Here is a 17,105-nt window from a genome sequence, read left to right as displayed (position 1 = left end):
ACCCGGCAGCCCAGGGCACCCCCCCACCTCCCGGGGTCAGGGAGCCGCCGCCGCAGCCCGGCAGCCCAGGGCCTCCCCCGCCCCCGGGGTCAGGGAGCTGCGGCTCCGGTGGGGTGGGTGGCTCTGCGCCGGCGGCCGCGACCCGGCAGCCCGGGGCGCCCCTCCCACCCCCCCGGGGTCAGGGAGCCACGGCTCCGGTGGACCTGCCACAGGCATGCCTGCGGCAGCTTCGCCGGAGCCGCGAGACGTCCCGGCACCTAGGGCGTCAGAAATCCTAGCGCCGGCCCTGATGGGGATCACTTGTGAAAGCAACAGGCAGAATGTCCCAGCATGGTTGGTATGCTCAGAGCATCTCAGCCTGCCTAGTAAAGGGCCTGTATTTTTGCTTGAATGAGCACAATACTTAGTTGTGTCCAGCCAGGCAAATGTACAGTCTTTACCAGAGAGGTGAAGAGATTAGTGTGGGATCTGAACTGGGGAATGAGCCATGTCAGTGTGGCCTGTTTTTGTAGCATAGTACTCTGGCCAGTGACCCAGCCAATTTGTGCATAGTGAGCCCTTCACGCTGGGAGACTTGAAACTCTAGAGATGGCTCTGACACCCTTGAAAATTGGATCCATTAATGTTCTGTTTAATATTTTTATATATGTTTAAAATGCCATAAGAGGTGTGCTCTAAGTATGTTATTACAGAGAAATTAGCTGCATAGCTTCCATTGATTTTAATGGGGGGATCTCTCACTTAAAACTCTGTATAATACGAATGACATTTTTATGGTAAATATAAATAGTGCACATGATAGGGAAATGAATCACTGAAAAGACTTTTTAAAAAACAAAGGTAATTGTTCTCATAAAGATGGCATAATCACAATATCACACACAAAAATGTAATAACACAGAGGTGAATATAATGGCAGGACTTAAACTAAAAACGAAAGTCTCTACATTCAAAGAATTCCACCCCCCCCCCCCGCCCTCGATGCACTTGGCTGCTCTGACATACACCCCATAAAAATTAACTGACTTCAGTGATATTTCAGGAGCTCTACATCTGTTCAGAATTTGCTTGCCATCCTGCTTTCCCTTGTGCCACTGAAGATTTCATTTTTGTAAAAGCAAATATTCTGGCCAATTTAATTTATTTGAGGCATCTTAAATTTTGTGGGCCTGATGTTTTTCTCACTGACATCAGTTTTATCCCAATGTAGCTCTTATGTTAATGGAATCACTTTTGATTTACACTTGCATGAAAGAGTTCAGAATCAGGTAATAGGATTTGTCTCAATTTGAAGGTTGGAAGTTTTAGAGAAAAATAATCTGCATGGGAAGGTTTGATTTAAAAGAAATTAAAAATCTCTTCATAAAAATTGCTCTACAAAACTGTACTAAATGCAGAGAAATGTGACAAGACTAGAAATAACTACTAATGAAATAGGGTTAAATCCTGCCCTGGGATACACGAATCCATGCATGGTGATGACTTCTGCCTCACACTGCTTGTTGCTGAGGGCAGAAAGGAGTGCGTAATGTTTTGTTTAATGTGAACTTTACACTAACAGCTGCTTTAAGTAGCACTCTGTGACACGGGCATTGTAAAGGAGACTGATAACCAGCTGGCTAGCTAATACAATCGAGTGCATCAGATGGATTTACTGTGTCTCTTTTAAAGTAGGTGTACTAAACATGTTGCAATCAACCCAGTGTAAATTACTCTGAGAATAAATGGACACAAATCAGACGTCAAGAATTATAACATTCAAAAACCAGTTGGAGAACACTTCAGTCTCCCTGGCCACTCGATTACAGACCTAAAAGTTGCAATATTACAACAAAAAATTCCAAAAACAGACTCCAGTGAGAGACTGCTGAATTGGAATTAATTTGCAAACTGGACACCATTAAATTAGGCTTGAATAAAGACTGGGAGTGGATGGGCCGTTACACAAAGTAAAACTATTTCCCCATGTTTATTTCCCTCCCCCTACTGCTCCTCACACCTTCTTGTCAACTGCTGGACATGGGCCATTTTGATTACCACTACAAAAAGCTTTTTTTCTCTCCTGCTGGTAATAGCTCACCTGAACAGATCACTCTCGTTATAGTGTGTATGGTAACACCCATTGTTTCATGTTGTTCTTGTGTTATGTGTCTGTGTATGTGTGTGTGGTGTTGTACTATATATATAATATATATATAATATAAATTTTTAAAAATTCCCCTCTCACCCCTATGGGTGGTATGTGCCTCCTCAACCTCGGGTCCTCTACAGAGGCCTGGGAGTTTAGGGTTCTGCGCAGTATCTTAGCCTGTTCCAGCACTGCTCTCTTCTGCGAGACAGCTCTGATGTTGTTCCTGGGATCTGTTGAGCCACTCACCCAGCTTAGGAGTCACAGCCCGAGTTGCGGGCTCCACCACTGGACCACTTGGCCTTCACTTTCCACATCCTCTCTAGTTCCTTCTTCAGGCCCTGTACTTCTCCCGCTTCTCATATTCTTCTTCCTATGTGCTGTCACTTGGCACTGCTATATCTATCAGCATCCGCTGTTTCTTAGTCCTGTCTTTACCACGATGTCTGGTTGATTGGCCAGTACCTGCTGTCCATCCTGGATCTGGAAGTCCACAGAATCTTAGCCCGCTGTTTCTCCGCAACCGGTTCCTGTGGAATCTCCCATCTGGTCTTGGGAGGGTCTAGCCATACGCTGTGCAGATGCTCCTGTACACATGCCACCACTTGGTTGTGCCGTTCAGATGTATGCTGTTCCTGCCTGCATCTTACCATCCTGCCACTATGTGTTGGACTGTCTCTGAGGCCTCTCTGCACAGTCTGCACCTTGGGTCCTCTCTAGTGTGGTGACCCCTGCTTCAATGGATCTGGTGCTTCAGTGCCTGTGGCCGCTATGATCAGTGCCTCAGTGGCTGTCTTTAGTCCAGCTCGTTCCAGCCACGGGTGGTAGGATTTCCCAATGTCAGCCCATCTCAGCTATCTGTCGATGGTACATCCCATGCAGGGTCTTGTCTTGCCAGGGCACTTCTTCTGCTGGTCTTCCTCCATATCTGCTGCTGCCTCAGCATTCTCTCAGCAGCTCATCTTTGGGGGCCATCTTATGATGTACTCCTGGGCGTTCCGGTGTTTCGTCCAGGACAGTGGCTTTGATGCTCACCAAAGCCGCCCGCTTTCTTTCCGGCTGGTATACAATCTCTGGGTGTTGGACTTGGGGTGAAACTCCGTGCATTGTGAGGAGCTTCTGGTCTCACATCGGCAGCTCCATGTCCTCCTTTGGCCAGCTCACTAATACGGCAGGGTATTGGATGACGGCAGGGCGTATCCGTTGATGGCGTGGATCTTGTTCTTCCCACTGAGCTGGCTCTTCAGGACCTGTCTTATCCTTTGGTGATACTGGGATGTTGCTGTCTTCCTTGCCTCCTCATCGTGGTTTCCATGTGACTGTGGACCCCGAGGTACTTGTAGCTGGTCCTTGTATGTTCTGCTATGTGGCCCGCTGGTAGTTCCACCCCATCAGTCTTGACTACCTTCCTCTCTTCGCTACCATCCGGCCACACACTTCTCCAGCCAAATGACATCCCGATATCCTCACTGTAATCGCATCAGTTGGAGGACCTTGTTAATCCGGGCGACGTCCGAGCCGGCATGACTCTCCTAGTTTGTGTCACTCTCATATTTTGAGGTAGGCAGGTGAAGCGTTAGGGGGTCTTTTGCCCAAGGACCCCTACTGGAAAGTTGGGTACCAACCAGGATTTGAACCCCGGTCTCTCGTATCAAAGGGCGGCGCTCTTAACCACTACGCTATCCAGTCGCTATATATCTTCCCACTGTATTTTCCACTGCATGCATGTGATGAAGTGGGCTGTAGCCATGAAAGCTTATGCTCAAATACATTTGTTAGTCTCTGAGGTGCCACAAGTACTCCTGTTCTTTTTACTCTGAGGCTGTTCACAGCAGAAAATTAGAGTTGGCTTTCTCATGTCTCTTATTGGAATCAGTGGAGTGTTCTCCTTTTGTACTTTCTTCATTTAACTTTCTTTTTTAACATTTTAACTCTACAACATTCTACCCCTCCCTCAAATTTGTAGTTTACTTTGCATTTGGAGATGATGCAATGTATTGAAACTTAGTCTGGCAGAACAAAAATGTGATGTAAGAATTAAGTCAACTAACTACTAGGTCAGTGGTTCCCAAACTTGTTCCGCTGCTTGTGTAGGGAAAGCGGTTTGGCTGATCGTGGCTCCCAGTGGCCGCGGTTCACTGCTCCAGGCCAGTGGGAGCTGCTGGAAGCCGTGCGGGCTGAGGGACACACTAGCCGCTGCTTCCAGCAGCTCCCATTGGCCTGGAGCAGTGAACCGCAGCCACTGGGAGCCGCAATCGGCCGAACCTCCGGATGCAGCAGGTAAACAAACCGGCCCAGGCCACCAGGGGCTTTCTCTGCACAAGCAGCGGAACAAGTTTGGAAACCACTGTACTAGGTCATAATGTGAAGGGGAACATATTTGAATTTGCATTTGGAATTTGTCTTAGACAGATTTGTTGTGGACCAGGTGTCAGCAGGAAGAGATTCACTATAATGTACTTCAGTATATTCAAAATCCACAAAACCCCAGAATTAGGAATGGGGTTTGTGAGTCAATCCCATCTCAAAACACATAATTTCTCTTCACATTCTCCATATGCTTATTGTATTGTATTGTATTAATCATGTAGATATTTTCAACCAATGTTGGTTGGGTTTCAATTGGTCACAAGACAAAAAATGGCTTTTGCTGTTGACCTCTGAAAAGTGGGCCATGATTTAGCCTGGAAACTCACTGACATTTGATGTGAACGCTCAGATGAAGAGGCAGGATAGCATTGTATCCAGCTCCCATAAGCATCTAACAAGAAGAGCTGATCACCTCCCACTGCAGAGACAAATGGGATGCCTCCACTGATGTCTCCCACTGAAGGCACAAGCTGGCTGGCTCTCCTGATGACTTCTGCACATAAGGAGCTAAGTGGTTATCTTGGGAGTCCTTAGTGGTCCTTTAGGAAGAGCAGATTCCCCAACCCTCTCCAGCCTTCAGAAGTAGTCAGCAGGCAGACTCAATCTTGCCTGCGGAGGGGAACTGTTGTTCTGTGCGTCCTTTGTGCAAAGCTAGGGCCCTACCAAATTCATGGCCAAGAAAAACACATTATGGACCATGAAATCTGGTCTCCCCCTGTGAAATCTGGTCTTTTGTGTGCTTTCAGATTTCATGGGGGAGACCAAAGTTTCTCAAATGGGGAGTCCTGACCCAAAGGGGAGTTGCAGGGGGGTTGCAAGGTTATTTTAGGGGGGATAGTGGTATTGCCACCCTTACTTCTGTGCTGCCTTCAGAGCTGGGCGGCTGGAGAGTGGCAGCTCTTGGCTGGGCACCCAGCTCTGAAGGCAGTCCCTGCCAGCAGCAGCATAGAAATAAGGGTGGAAATACCATACCATGCCATCGTTACTTCTGCGCTGCTGCTGGTGCTGGAACTGCCTTCAGAGCTTGGCTCCTGGCCTGCAGCCACCACTCTCCAGCTGTCCAGCTCTCAAGGCAGTGCTGCCACCAGCAGCAGCACAGAAGTAAGTGTAGCAATACCACAAGACCCCCTGCAATAGCTATGTGACCACCCTCCCCTACAACTCCCTTTTGGGTCAGGGCTCCTACAGTTACAATACAATGAAATTTCAGATTTAAATAGCTGAAATCATGAAATTTACAATTTTTAAAATCCTGTGACCTTGAAAGGGACCAAAATGGACTGTGAATTTGGAAGGGCCCTATCCATAATGTTTTCTGCTCAAAGGTCTTGTGCTGTGGCTGAGGTACCAGCCCTGGTGTTGTTGGCTGTTGTCCCACATTTCTCTCTCTTGATCCCAGGGTCAGCAGATGTTTTAAGTTAACTTTCATACATATAGGGGGGCCAGTAACCTGCCTCAGGTCAGGTATACCAAGTGTAAACCTACAGCCATAGAGCATTCACTATGTAATTTTAATGGATCATATTGCTAAGTCCCTGCATTGTGATACAAATGTATATTTGCTGTGTTAAGTCTGTTTCTGGGCAGACATATGTGTCAGGATATCTCTGAGGTTTGCTTGGTTGGTTGGTTTCTTGCCCTGTGTGCTTGATTTTTGGATGCATCTTCCTGCCAGTATGACATAAGCAGCACCTTGTTTTGCGTGAAGCTTTGGGAAAAAGTAGTGGTGGTATTCTCCCTGTTGGCTTTTGATAGGACTTTGTTCTTGGCTGGGGGGAGAAGGGAAGCAGACAGGCTGACATCCTCTGTAACCTGTATGACTGTGTCCCCCCCTCCCACCATGTACATCGTCTTTGGTATAGGAATAGGCTGTGCACCTCCTTCACCAACCTAGGTAGTCTAGGTTGAAGGTCTGTGGTGTAACAAGTATCCTGTATTTTAATAAACTGCTCAGTGTGCCTGGCTCTGTTTTACTCCAGGATCTCATAACTTCATAGACTTTAAGGGCAGAAGGGACCATCCTGATCATCTAGTCTGACCTCTGGCAAATTGCAGGTCACAGAACCTCACCTACTCCCTCCTGCATATTGCAGGTCATAGACCCCCCTAACCTCTGGCTGAGTTACTCAAGTTCTCAAATCATGGTTTAAAGATTTCAAGTTACAGAGAATTCACCGTTTACTCTAGTTTAAACCTGCAATTCACCAGTGCCCCATGCTGCAGAGAAAGGCGAAACCCCCCAACATCTCTGCCAATATGACCTGGCGGAACATTCCTTCCTAACCCCAGATCTCTATCTGTCTTGATACTTACATGGCCTTCATTACTGTTGTATCAGAGCATCTTGCAGTCTTTAATCTCACAACACCTCTGAGTTTGGGAAATACTATTATCCCCATTTTACAGATGGGAAACTGAGACATTAAGTGGCTTGCCTGGGGTCACATAGGAAATCTGTAGCATAGCAGGGAATTGACCCCTGAATTACAATCTGGTCTTTTTTACTCATGGCAAAGACTGTAAGGAGGTTTTCTGTTGGTTCCTGTTCTTCTGATTGTGACTTCCAAAGCATTGTTCTGAGGACAAGAAACTAAAACACTATTATATTTTTGTGAATTTTGATCAATCTTCCCTCCACTAAACAAAAAGCTCCTATGTTTGCGGCTTTACATTCATGCTTATGTTTTGGGAGAAAAATGGAGCTCAAATCAGAATCTCATTAATCCTACAGTAATATCTTCTACAAGTCTAACTCCAACAGCATTCAATAATAATAAAAAAATATACTTTTAATAGAAAATTTTAAACAAAGCTGTAAAATTGAAGTTTACTGAATTTCCTAAGACACTTTGTATAATCTCCTGTAGTTGCAAAAAAAGTGAGGGTATATGAGTAGGAAAAAAACTGGTTTCAGCAAGTTAAGTGCTTGGGTAGTTTAGTAGAGCCAACAGAAAAGGTAGCTTATGGTTGTTGCATAACTTATTTCCAGGAATAGCTCGCAGTCTGGTATTACACACAGTTATGTAATGCCAGGATGAAAGTTGGTTCCAGTAAAACTACCGCTTGCAGTCATGTAAGATTAACCATCAATGGTGGTAGCAATGGTTCACACTGTAGAATAAATAGGACTTGAGTCCACCCAATCATGTAACCATGGTGTAAAAATGCCCAAGTCCTTTCAACATTAACACTCCACCATTGCTGTTTCCCTGTGTTTAGCTGCATGACTCCTACCTTTACTAATGGGAAGTTCCATGGTTAAATCCCATACACCATCACAAAAATATGTAATCCTTTCAAATTGAAACTCGGATGGGAACTTTTGTTCTTCTTTTCAAACATTATTGTTTGTTTTCTTTTATGTGACAGTATTTTTATTTTTAGTGGTTCATTCAGCTTTTTTGCTGTCTAGATCAGCAACCCTTAATAGAATGATCAAAAAATTTTGGACTCCTTTTTGAGCCTCATAATTTTAAAAAGAAAAAAGTGCATATTATGAACACGTGTGTGTGTGTGTGTGTGTGTGTGTGTATATATATATATATATAATACTTCCCTCCACTAAACAAAAAGCTCCTATGTGCAACAACCATAAGCAATATACATATTATTCATTCATATATATTTAATTGTTCATAATATGCACATTTTTTTTCTTGACTTTTTAAAATTGAGGTTCAAAATGTGTCAGAAAATTTGTGATAATTCTATTAAGGGATCTTCCAGGGGGGAGATGAGAGGAAGAGGCCCAGGGAGGACAGCCTTAAGTGGTCTTGGTGGCCAGGTTACTGGTAGCTAGAAGGGCCCTGGCTCAGAGCGCAGTAGAGGGGGAGGGCCTGGGCTCCCCTTTGCACAACCCCATTGGCAGTCCAGGGTTGTGGCTGTGACCACTAGGCAATACTTCTCAACCAGACCCTGAGCGGAAACCATTACAGAGCTATTGGGATCATTTTATTTCATATTAGAGAGCTGGGGACATGGGACACATAATTATTCTTCAATCAATCAAACAAGCAAAAAAAACCCAGAGAGAGAGAGAAATCTTAACTAATAATTTATTTTTAAAATGACACAAAAGAAATCAATGGTATCACAAATGCACCATCATATGACAGATCCAAAGTGTTACTTTGCTGTTAACTAGAGGCCTGGATCCAGCAGAGCACTCAAGTATGTGCATCTCATGACTTCAGTAGGTCTATACAGGTTTAGGTGCTTTGCTGGTTTATGATCTATAAATACACAATGTATCATAAAAGAAAAAGAACCTATCTTGGGGGTACACTCTTCATGAGAACTGTTTGCTTCAAAGGGCTTTCTTTAGCCCCTGTTCAGGTTTTGGATGCCCCCACGACTGTGCCTTTGGACCTCACCATTGTTGCCTAGGATCAAGTAGGTAACAGAACTATATGGTCTGAAACCAATTATTTCTGCCAAGGCACCATAGTGCAGCATTGCTCATCCTTCATTTTAAACTTCTCTTTGTGTGCTTCTTCCTGCTTCTTCATACATATATTATATATTTGTATATTTTGCTTAATGCTCAGCCATGCTGGTCCAGGTCTTCACTTGTGCAGGTAGGACAACAGAAATTACATTTTTGTCATGTGTTCTTTTCTCAAGTTCACAATGGCCCAACAAATGCCTAAATTCTTCCCACTGAAGTCACAGGGTTGCCTGAATATAACTAAAGGTAGAATTTGTCCCAGTGATTTCATGTTTGGGTGAACTTCAGCATGTATTGATCCAATGATTGAAAAAGGGTAAAGGAGAATTTGCATCTATATTTACTATGAAGGGCAATATACATTTGATGGTCACTAAAACACTGAGTCAATATATGTATTGTTATGTACATTCTGAATGTCTTCATCAGAAGCATCTGGAAATATCTCCACTGTAGCCAGGAGTTTCTCGAGTAAATTAACATTTTAAGCTAGGAATTCAGAAATAAGTATTGAGTACTGGCAAATCAATCAGGAAACACAAATTTGCATATGAAATGTGGTTGGTTAACATTGTTCCTAAAACCGCATTAGTTAACTGGACGAAATTCATCCCTGGTGTTAATTCACTGATTTCAGTAGGGTCATACCAGAGATATACTTGGACCCTGACTTGTGTTTTCAGCCAGTTATGAGTGAAAATTGTGTGCGTAACAATACCATTTATTTCCTATTACAATAATCAAATCTCTCTGCTTGTCAATATGCATGTCTGTGTCATGGGCACTTGAATTAAAAAATGTAGCATAAAGTAGTTTGTTATTGCTATAGAAGTTGATCTTGACATTACAGAATCTGTTTGGTCCTCATTTTATCAATTGTCCAGTCTTGGAAAGACAAATGACCACCACCATGGCTGCTTCCAACATTCTTCCTGTTTTCTCCCCTTGTGGTTGCTTCCCTGTGCCTGAAAACCAGAGACTTCCCTCTCTGACCATGTAGTCCCTGCCAACTGCTTTTTTCTCTCAGCACCAGCTGGCTCCATCTGCTCCCATGCTCCTTGGAGTTGAGAGGAGGTGGCAGCAAGAGTTGGAACAAGCTGCTGCTGAGAGGAAGAACAAGCCACTTTTATTTAGGTGCTTATGTAAGCATTTAGAAGCCTAATTTTAGGCAATTGCAATTTGGAAATATTGGCCACTGAAAAATAGAAGTAGAGTTTATACTGTAGCATTCTCTTCATTTTTCTGGTCTCCCTTGAGAAAAAAGGTCTTAAACTCCAGAAAATTAGCTAAAAATGATCTTCCAGTAAATCATGGGGATTAAAGTAATAAAATAGTCTTATTTCCTGGCTCTGCCACTGACTTGCCATGTCACCATATGCAAGTCACTTCACCTCTCTGTGTCTCTGCTTTCTTTATGTAAAAGGAGGTTGATGTGAGGCTTAATTAAGATTTGTAAAGGGTTTAGAGCAGGGCTTCTCCAACTTCATTGCATTGTGACCCACTTCTGACAACAAAAACTACTACATCACCCTAGAATGGGAAGCCCTGAAGCCTGAGCCAGCTTGAGCCCCGTTGCCCTGGGTGGGGTGGAAATCAAAGCTTGAGCCCCACCACCCTGAATGGGGAGGAGGGCAAAGCTGAAGCACAAGGGCTTCAGCCCCAGGCAGGAAGCCTATAACCTGAGCCCCGCTGCCAGGGCTGAAGCCCTTGGGCTTTGGTCCCAGGCAATGGGGCTTGGGCTTGAGCTTCAGCCTCAGACCCCAGTAAGTCTATTCCTGGGGAAATTGTGCACCACTGTGCATGCACAGAATTTATGTCCCCCACAAATTTCTTTGCTTCCCCACAGAAAAATGACTTTCTGATGGGTAACTAAAGGAAAGCCGCAAGAGTGGTCATCTGACCCTCCCCAGCAGTATGTTTCGGGTGTCCAGGGCAGCTGGAAGAGAGAGAAATCACTATGCGGCAGAGGGTGGGACTGGGAAAGACCCAACTGGTGGCTTCTACCCTGCGCTGGGCTCAGCTGCTAGTCCTGGCTGGGCTGGGGAGGATGGGACTTCTGCTGCATGGCATTTGGGGCTGGGTCAAACTCACCCCGAGATTTCTCTCCCAGTTGCAGGAAGCTCTGCAAACTCTGTCTCCTACCCACTTCCTGCACCCATTACTCCTCAGCTACAGGGAGCTGCTTCCCTCTCCGCCCAACCCCTGGGCAGCCAGACTCCCTCATACCCAGACCCAGGGCCAGCTTTAGGAAGTGCGGGGCCTGATTCAAATAGTTTCGACGGGGCTCCGGCAGGGATGACTCACCCAGTGGCGCTCCGGGTCTTCCGCAGCACTGAAGGACCCACCGAAATGCCACTGAAGACCTGAAGTGCCGCCGGGTGAGTAAAAATTAAAAAGGCGCCTAAGTTAGGCACTCTTTAAAGTGCGGGGCCCTCTTAGGTGCAGGTGCAGGGCCGTCTTAGGCACGGGGCTCAGTTCAGGGGAATCGGCCTAAAGCCAGCCCTGCCCAGACCCTCCTGATGAGCCTCGCCCCCCTCAGCACTCAGAAACCCCACCTGATGGGCTCAACTTCCCCTGCACCTGGACCACCCCACTGAGCCCTAACCAGCTGCGTCTGGATCCCCACCCCACTGAGGCCGACTCCCCACTGAGCCCCCACACCCAGACCCCCCTGCCAAGCTTTATCCCCACCCCACCCCGCTGAGCCCCAACCATCTTCACCTGGACCCCTCTGCAGAGTCCCATTACTATTGCTCCCAGAACCCCACAATCCCCTGTGCATCCAGATCCCCCTTGCACCTGGATCCCCCACTGACCTGCCCACACTGAGATTTCCCCACACAGCCCTCTCATCCCACACCTGGATCCCCCCACACTAAACCCCTCCACACTTGGAGCCTGCCTTGCTGAGCCTGCCTGCCCACACCTGGTGCACCTGGCACAGAGGGGCAGGGCCCTGGGGTGTTTCTGGGGCAGGCCTGGTCCTTCCACCGTGTCGGGGTTGGGTGTAGCCTCACCACTGAATCCGTGTCCTGGAGGGAAGCTGCATAGTGGCCTGTGCTCCCCAGTGCCCTACTGGAGCCTCCAAATTTATTTGACAAATAAAATTTTCAGAATTTTAAAATTTTGTGAGCAGAATTTTAATTTTTTTGGCGCAGAATGTCCTCAAGAGTACAATTCTAAGCCAGCCCTGGGCCCACTAAAATGGGGTGGTGACCCACTTAGTGGTCTTGACCCACAGTTTGAGAACCGCTGGCTGGAAAGCATTATAGATGAGCAGAATATTATTTTAAATCTACGCTGGCATGATTGTGCTTCAGTGGGAAATGCAAAACTTTTGTCTTTGCTTTCTGTGAATTTTTGTGTATGAGTTTCACTATATTGAACACTTGTGGGAAGTGAATTTTTGGTTTGCACATTCCTTCCAATACTTTGGGAAAGTTAATTTCAAATTTGCTTTCTGTGAACACTGCATCAGAAATATGACGTTTAGATGCTATAGAGACAGACGCCTTCGAAAGAAACCTGATTGTGGACTTGCTCTAATGCCCTTTGTAGTCACTGGGAGTCAGAACCTGAGTAGATTAGAAGCATTTGATCAGGGAACAAGATAGCTCTGATTTCAAATTTAGAATAGGAAGCAACTAAATAAACAAAATTGATTCAAATTTATCAATTGTAATTAGGAAAGTCTCAATTTGTTCATTGACATTGCATGAACAGAAAAAGAAGCAAAATTTGTTGACTAAATTACGTTATATATTATTCTTTCAGCTCTAATAATCACTTATCTTATAGCCTTTGTTTGAATAGTTTCAGTATGCTAACAAGGTGCAGCTTTCCAGATCTCAGGAACCTTGCCACTTATTTTCTTGAAATTCTAAATGTATCAAAAAGAAGTCGCAAATTATCTGGCCTTAAATCCTTTAAAATCCATAGATTATGTAGATCTGGGCCTTTTGTCCACATTAAGAAGAAGAGCATTTGGTCTTTAATCATTGCCTTTGTTACTTGCAGGCTATTTATAGTAACACTTCTTCTACACTTCTACCAGGAAATGTTATCTCTAGTCTGGGCATCTGTCCAAGTCTTCCTTATGTAAAGACCAGTCAAAATCAACAGATCCACAAATGACTGTACTTACTGCTCTCATCACCAGACTGCTCTCATCTCACTTTGTTGGCTGGTGTCCACAGCTCTGCACTGTGCATTGATTTGATCCCCTTAAACATTTCACAATATTTCTATAATATGATTAATGATAATTTCGGTGATAATGTCTACTATATTTGTAGCTAGTGGGGATGTTTCCTCTGCTTGCTGCTGAAAACGGGTGACAGATACCAGAACTTGAAAGCAAATATAAACAGCTGTATCTCATGTCTATAACCTGCACTTTTGAGGGTTTTTCTGAGACTTATTGGCTTACTGCTCAGGAAAATATTTTGAAGTCTTGTTTAAACAATAATATTTTCTGCTTTTCTAACCAGGATTTTTTTAAGAAGTGCCATCTAAAGACAGCCTGGATGTTACTGAACAGACATGAGAAACAATTATTTTACCACTCCCCAAGCTTATCATTTTCTGGGCTAACATCACAACAACTGCACAGAGCTGGCCTAAGGACACTGGGAAGCTTTAGCGAAATAAGTCCTTGGGATAAACAGCAAACTCAATGTACTCATTTTACAACATGACGTGTGTGTTTGTGTGTGTGCATGTGTGTATCTTTAGTTAATTCCAGTCTCCTGCTGCAGAGGTGAAGCCCAACTGCTTGTGTTTTTTAACATTAGCAACCTGTTCATATTAGTTTTATGTTTTCAGAGTTATTTTCTCCAGAAAAGAATTAGACACATTAAAAATTAAAGGAAGAGAGCCAAGGATTTTTCACTTTCTAGTTCCTCCTTTATTAGTGTGAGTGGACCCAGGGGCTTCTCAGGATCCAAAGGTTAGCAGTGTTGGCAACAAAGACATGTTTGATCTTGATAAAGTTCAGCTTAGAGTATAGCTGCATAATTTGAAGCATTTTGTCAGGCTCCATTTTGTGTGTGTGTGTGTGGGAGAATTTTCAGCATTGTCTCCAAACTCTCAGGACTATTCCCAGCAGATGCCCCAGCCACAGAAATGGTGTTAAATAGAACAAATGGGAAATGGTGCCCAGGCAGGCTGCTGCAAAGACGACCAATTCTTTTTCAACTACTTGAGCCCCACTATTGTTCTGATTCCCCTGAATTTAGAGAGTATGTTGTAGTTCTGATTTAAAAAAAAACCTTATCGGAACTCAATTTTTTTCTTGTCAAATGTTTGAAAGATGGATGAACAATGAAGAGGGTTGGCACAGAGAAAAATCACAGGTTTTACAATTGTCCATTATGACCTCAAGTTAGCAAAATACTTCAATATACATATTTAACATAAACTTAAAGGATGGGAGAAGTCTTAATGACTTCACTGGTACTACTCCTGTTCTTAAGCACCTAGCTGATCAAGGGCCTATATGGAATTGTGACTTAAGGACGTCCACACTACCCACCCGATCGGCGGGTAGTGATTAATCTACCAGGGATCGATTTATTGTGTTTCATCTAGATGCAATAAATCAATCCCCAAACGTGCTCCCTGTCGACTCCGGAACTCCACTAGGGCGAAAGGCGGAAGTGGAGTCGACGGGGGAGCCGTGGCCATCAATCCCACACCGTGAGGACAGGAGGTAAGTCGAAATAAGATGCGTTGACTTCAGCTACACTATTCTTGTAGCTGAAGTTGCGTATCTTACATCAACCCCCGCCCCCCAGTGTAGACCAGGCCTTAGTGTAGAGTCCTGCCATTCTTTGAGGAGTGATCTAAGGTCCAATTTTTTGTCTTTATTCAGGCAAAACAACCACTGACTTCAGGGGGAATTTTGCCTGAGTAAAGACTGCAGGATAAAGGCCCAAGAAAGTCATAGAATCTTTGGGGTTAAAACCAATATGGGGGGAAAAAAGGATGTTCTCAAAATAAACAGTAAAATGCATTAAAATGCACAATTTTGAACTCTTAGCATGTTCTTGTTGAAGGGAATTTTCTCAGCTGAAAATTGTAAACAGCAAGATGATCAAGAAAAAATGTTTTAGGTAGCGTCTTCTGTCTTAGAAGTATATCAGGATGAACTCTTCCTGTTGCAATGTTAATTTTATGACACAAATTACAACCAATGAAATAAGATTTTTCCCTTCAGTTGAAAGAAATATTTCAATCTAGTAAACACGATTTTTCTAAATTGATCACTGAATTAGAAGCTCTCTTCAGAGTTTATAGCCCAATCTTAAAGATTTTCTGCATTTATCCAAAAAAGTACTTTACCTGTAAATCAAGTATTGTTGTATTCACTAAGGGCTTGGTCCTGTGAGACACTGAGCATACCCTAAACTCTCATTAGCTTCAATACAGGTTCAGCAGCTTGCAGGATTGGACCCAAACTTGCTGGTTCCCTTTCACATTGAGAAATTTTCATCTCATTTTGTTTGAGGTGGTTTTGGTTTTGAACCCTGCTAGTAATTTAAATATGAAACTCAGCAGAAACTGATGAATTTTACATAATTTTGACCGCAAACGATTGGGACAGAAGATATATGAGCAACTTCCTTTTTGCTGCATGATTTTAAGCCAGTTCTGATCTTTGTTGTAAACTTCAGTGTGTTTTAAATTAAACATGGTCTCTCCAGCAGAATTTCTCTGTCTTTGGCTAATTTATATAACTTATCTGTGCATTAAATAAACCAAACCCTCACAGAAGTGACTCATTACCAAATTGCTGCTGATAATTAAAATGTAAAATCTGCTTTTTATGAAGCTGTCAGTAAAGTAATACATGGAGAATTTATTCTGCAAATGTGCCTTTTGATTTGATAATAGATACTCAGGTAAAACGGGGTGATAGAACCGTAACTAGATTTAAAAAAAAACCTCACTCTCACATTCTCACCTTAATTTCATATTTTTAATCCAGTTTCTGATTTTGTTTTTCAGCTCTGGAATTCCAACACCATCTCCAGCTGCTGATGCTACCACATTAAGAGGTCTTGTTCTCATCTGCTTATATTTATCTCTACCATCTAAGTGCTTGTATAAACTGATGTTTTAAATTTATTGCAACATTCACTTTGGGGAACTTGATGGCTTGGGACTGGTAATTAGACATGGATTCTTTAATCTCTAGGTCATGCTGATCCTGACTGGGTCCTGTAAATGCTACTGTAATACAAATTATGATGCTGTCAATGCCTAACATGCATGCATCTGGAAAGATCCTAATTTTAAAACTGGCTTGGGACACTTTTTAGTATCTTTGATTTTATACTTTGAAAATTATCACATCCTTGCTAGGCAGACCAAATTTTGGTGTAGTCCTGAATAACATATTTGATTTATTTTTTCTCTACCCCCTCAGATGATTTATCTGCTTTGGTCCTCTCAGGATGGTGGGAGCAGGAATAATTGCAAACATATTTTAGTGTGTTGAACAGTCTAGCAGGAAGTGTGCATAGGTGTTTGTATGATTTAAAAAAAAGTTTCTTCTCATTCTTAGATGCAGCTGCCAATGTCCCACCCCCTCATGAGGTCTCCATTGAGAGGCCATCAAATTATACCTTCAACAAGAATGAAGACTCAGATGCTAGCGTAAGTAGTTCTTCATTTGCCCTTCGTAACTGCTATTACCTTGATTTGCATTGCTTCTTAATCCAGTCTCTCTTTCTCTTTCACCTTTCTGATCCTGCCACAGGATTTCCAATAGTTTCAAACAAAAGATAGTAATTACTGAGGGTCGGCAGGATCTAAGGAATTTACTGAAGGGACTCGATAAAGCACTGCCTTGATGAGGGTAACGTCTGAACCAATGGGATGAATTACGCAAAGTGTTTAGTTAGTTAGTTCACTACAGAAAGCGATTATCCCAGTCACAGAGGGTTCATAGTGAAGTTTCCACACAATGCTAAACTTGGACTCAACCCAGAAGTCAAGTGTGTTTTGCTAGTACTGCAGGACTGGGCACTGGTGAGATTTTCAAAAGCACCTGTATGACTTAGGAGCACAATTCCTAATAGAAGACAACGTGACTTGTACTCAAGAGTCACTCTGGTATTTTTGAAAATCCTGCTCCCGATATAATAGATGGATTTC

General features: G+C 43.6%; 1 protein-coding gene across 1 annotated transcript in view; it reads left to right on the top strand.

Annotated features, from left to right (window-relative positions):
• The window catches only part of IMPG2 (interphotoreceptor matrix proteoglycan 2), a 113,206-nt gene that overhangs the window by 65,693 nt on the left and 30,408 nt on the right, over nt 1–17,105 (top strand). Inside the window, exons 7-8 of the mRNA XM_032804500.1 lie at nt 15,954–16,003; nt 16,513–16,604. Coding sequence (XP_032660391.1) covers nt 15,954–16,003; nt 16,513–16,604 — 142 coding nt within the window. The remainder of the gene's footprint in view (nt 1–15,953; nt 16,004–16,512; nt 16,605–17,105) is intronic.

This window comes from Chelonoidis abingdonii, chromosome 1 (genome assembly GCF_003597395.2).
Source record: "Chelonoidis abingdonii isolate Lonesome George chromosome 1, CheloAbing_2.0, whole genome shotgun sequence".
Taxonomy (NCBI): Eukaryota; Metazoa; Chordata; order Testudines; family Testudinidae; genus Chelonoidis; species Chelonoidis abingdonii.
Note: the sequence above shows the minus strand (reverse complement) of the source record. Positions and strands in the feature narration are given on the sequence as shown.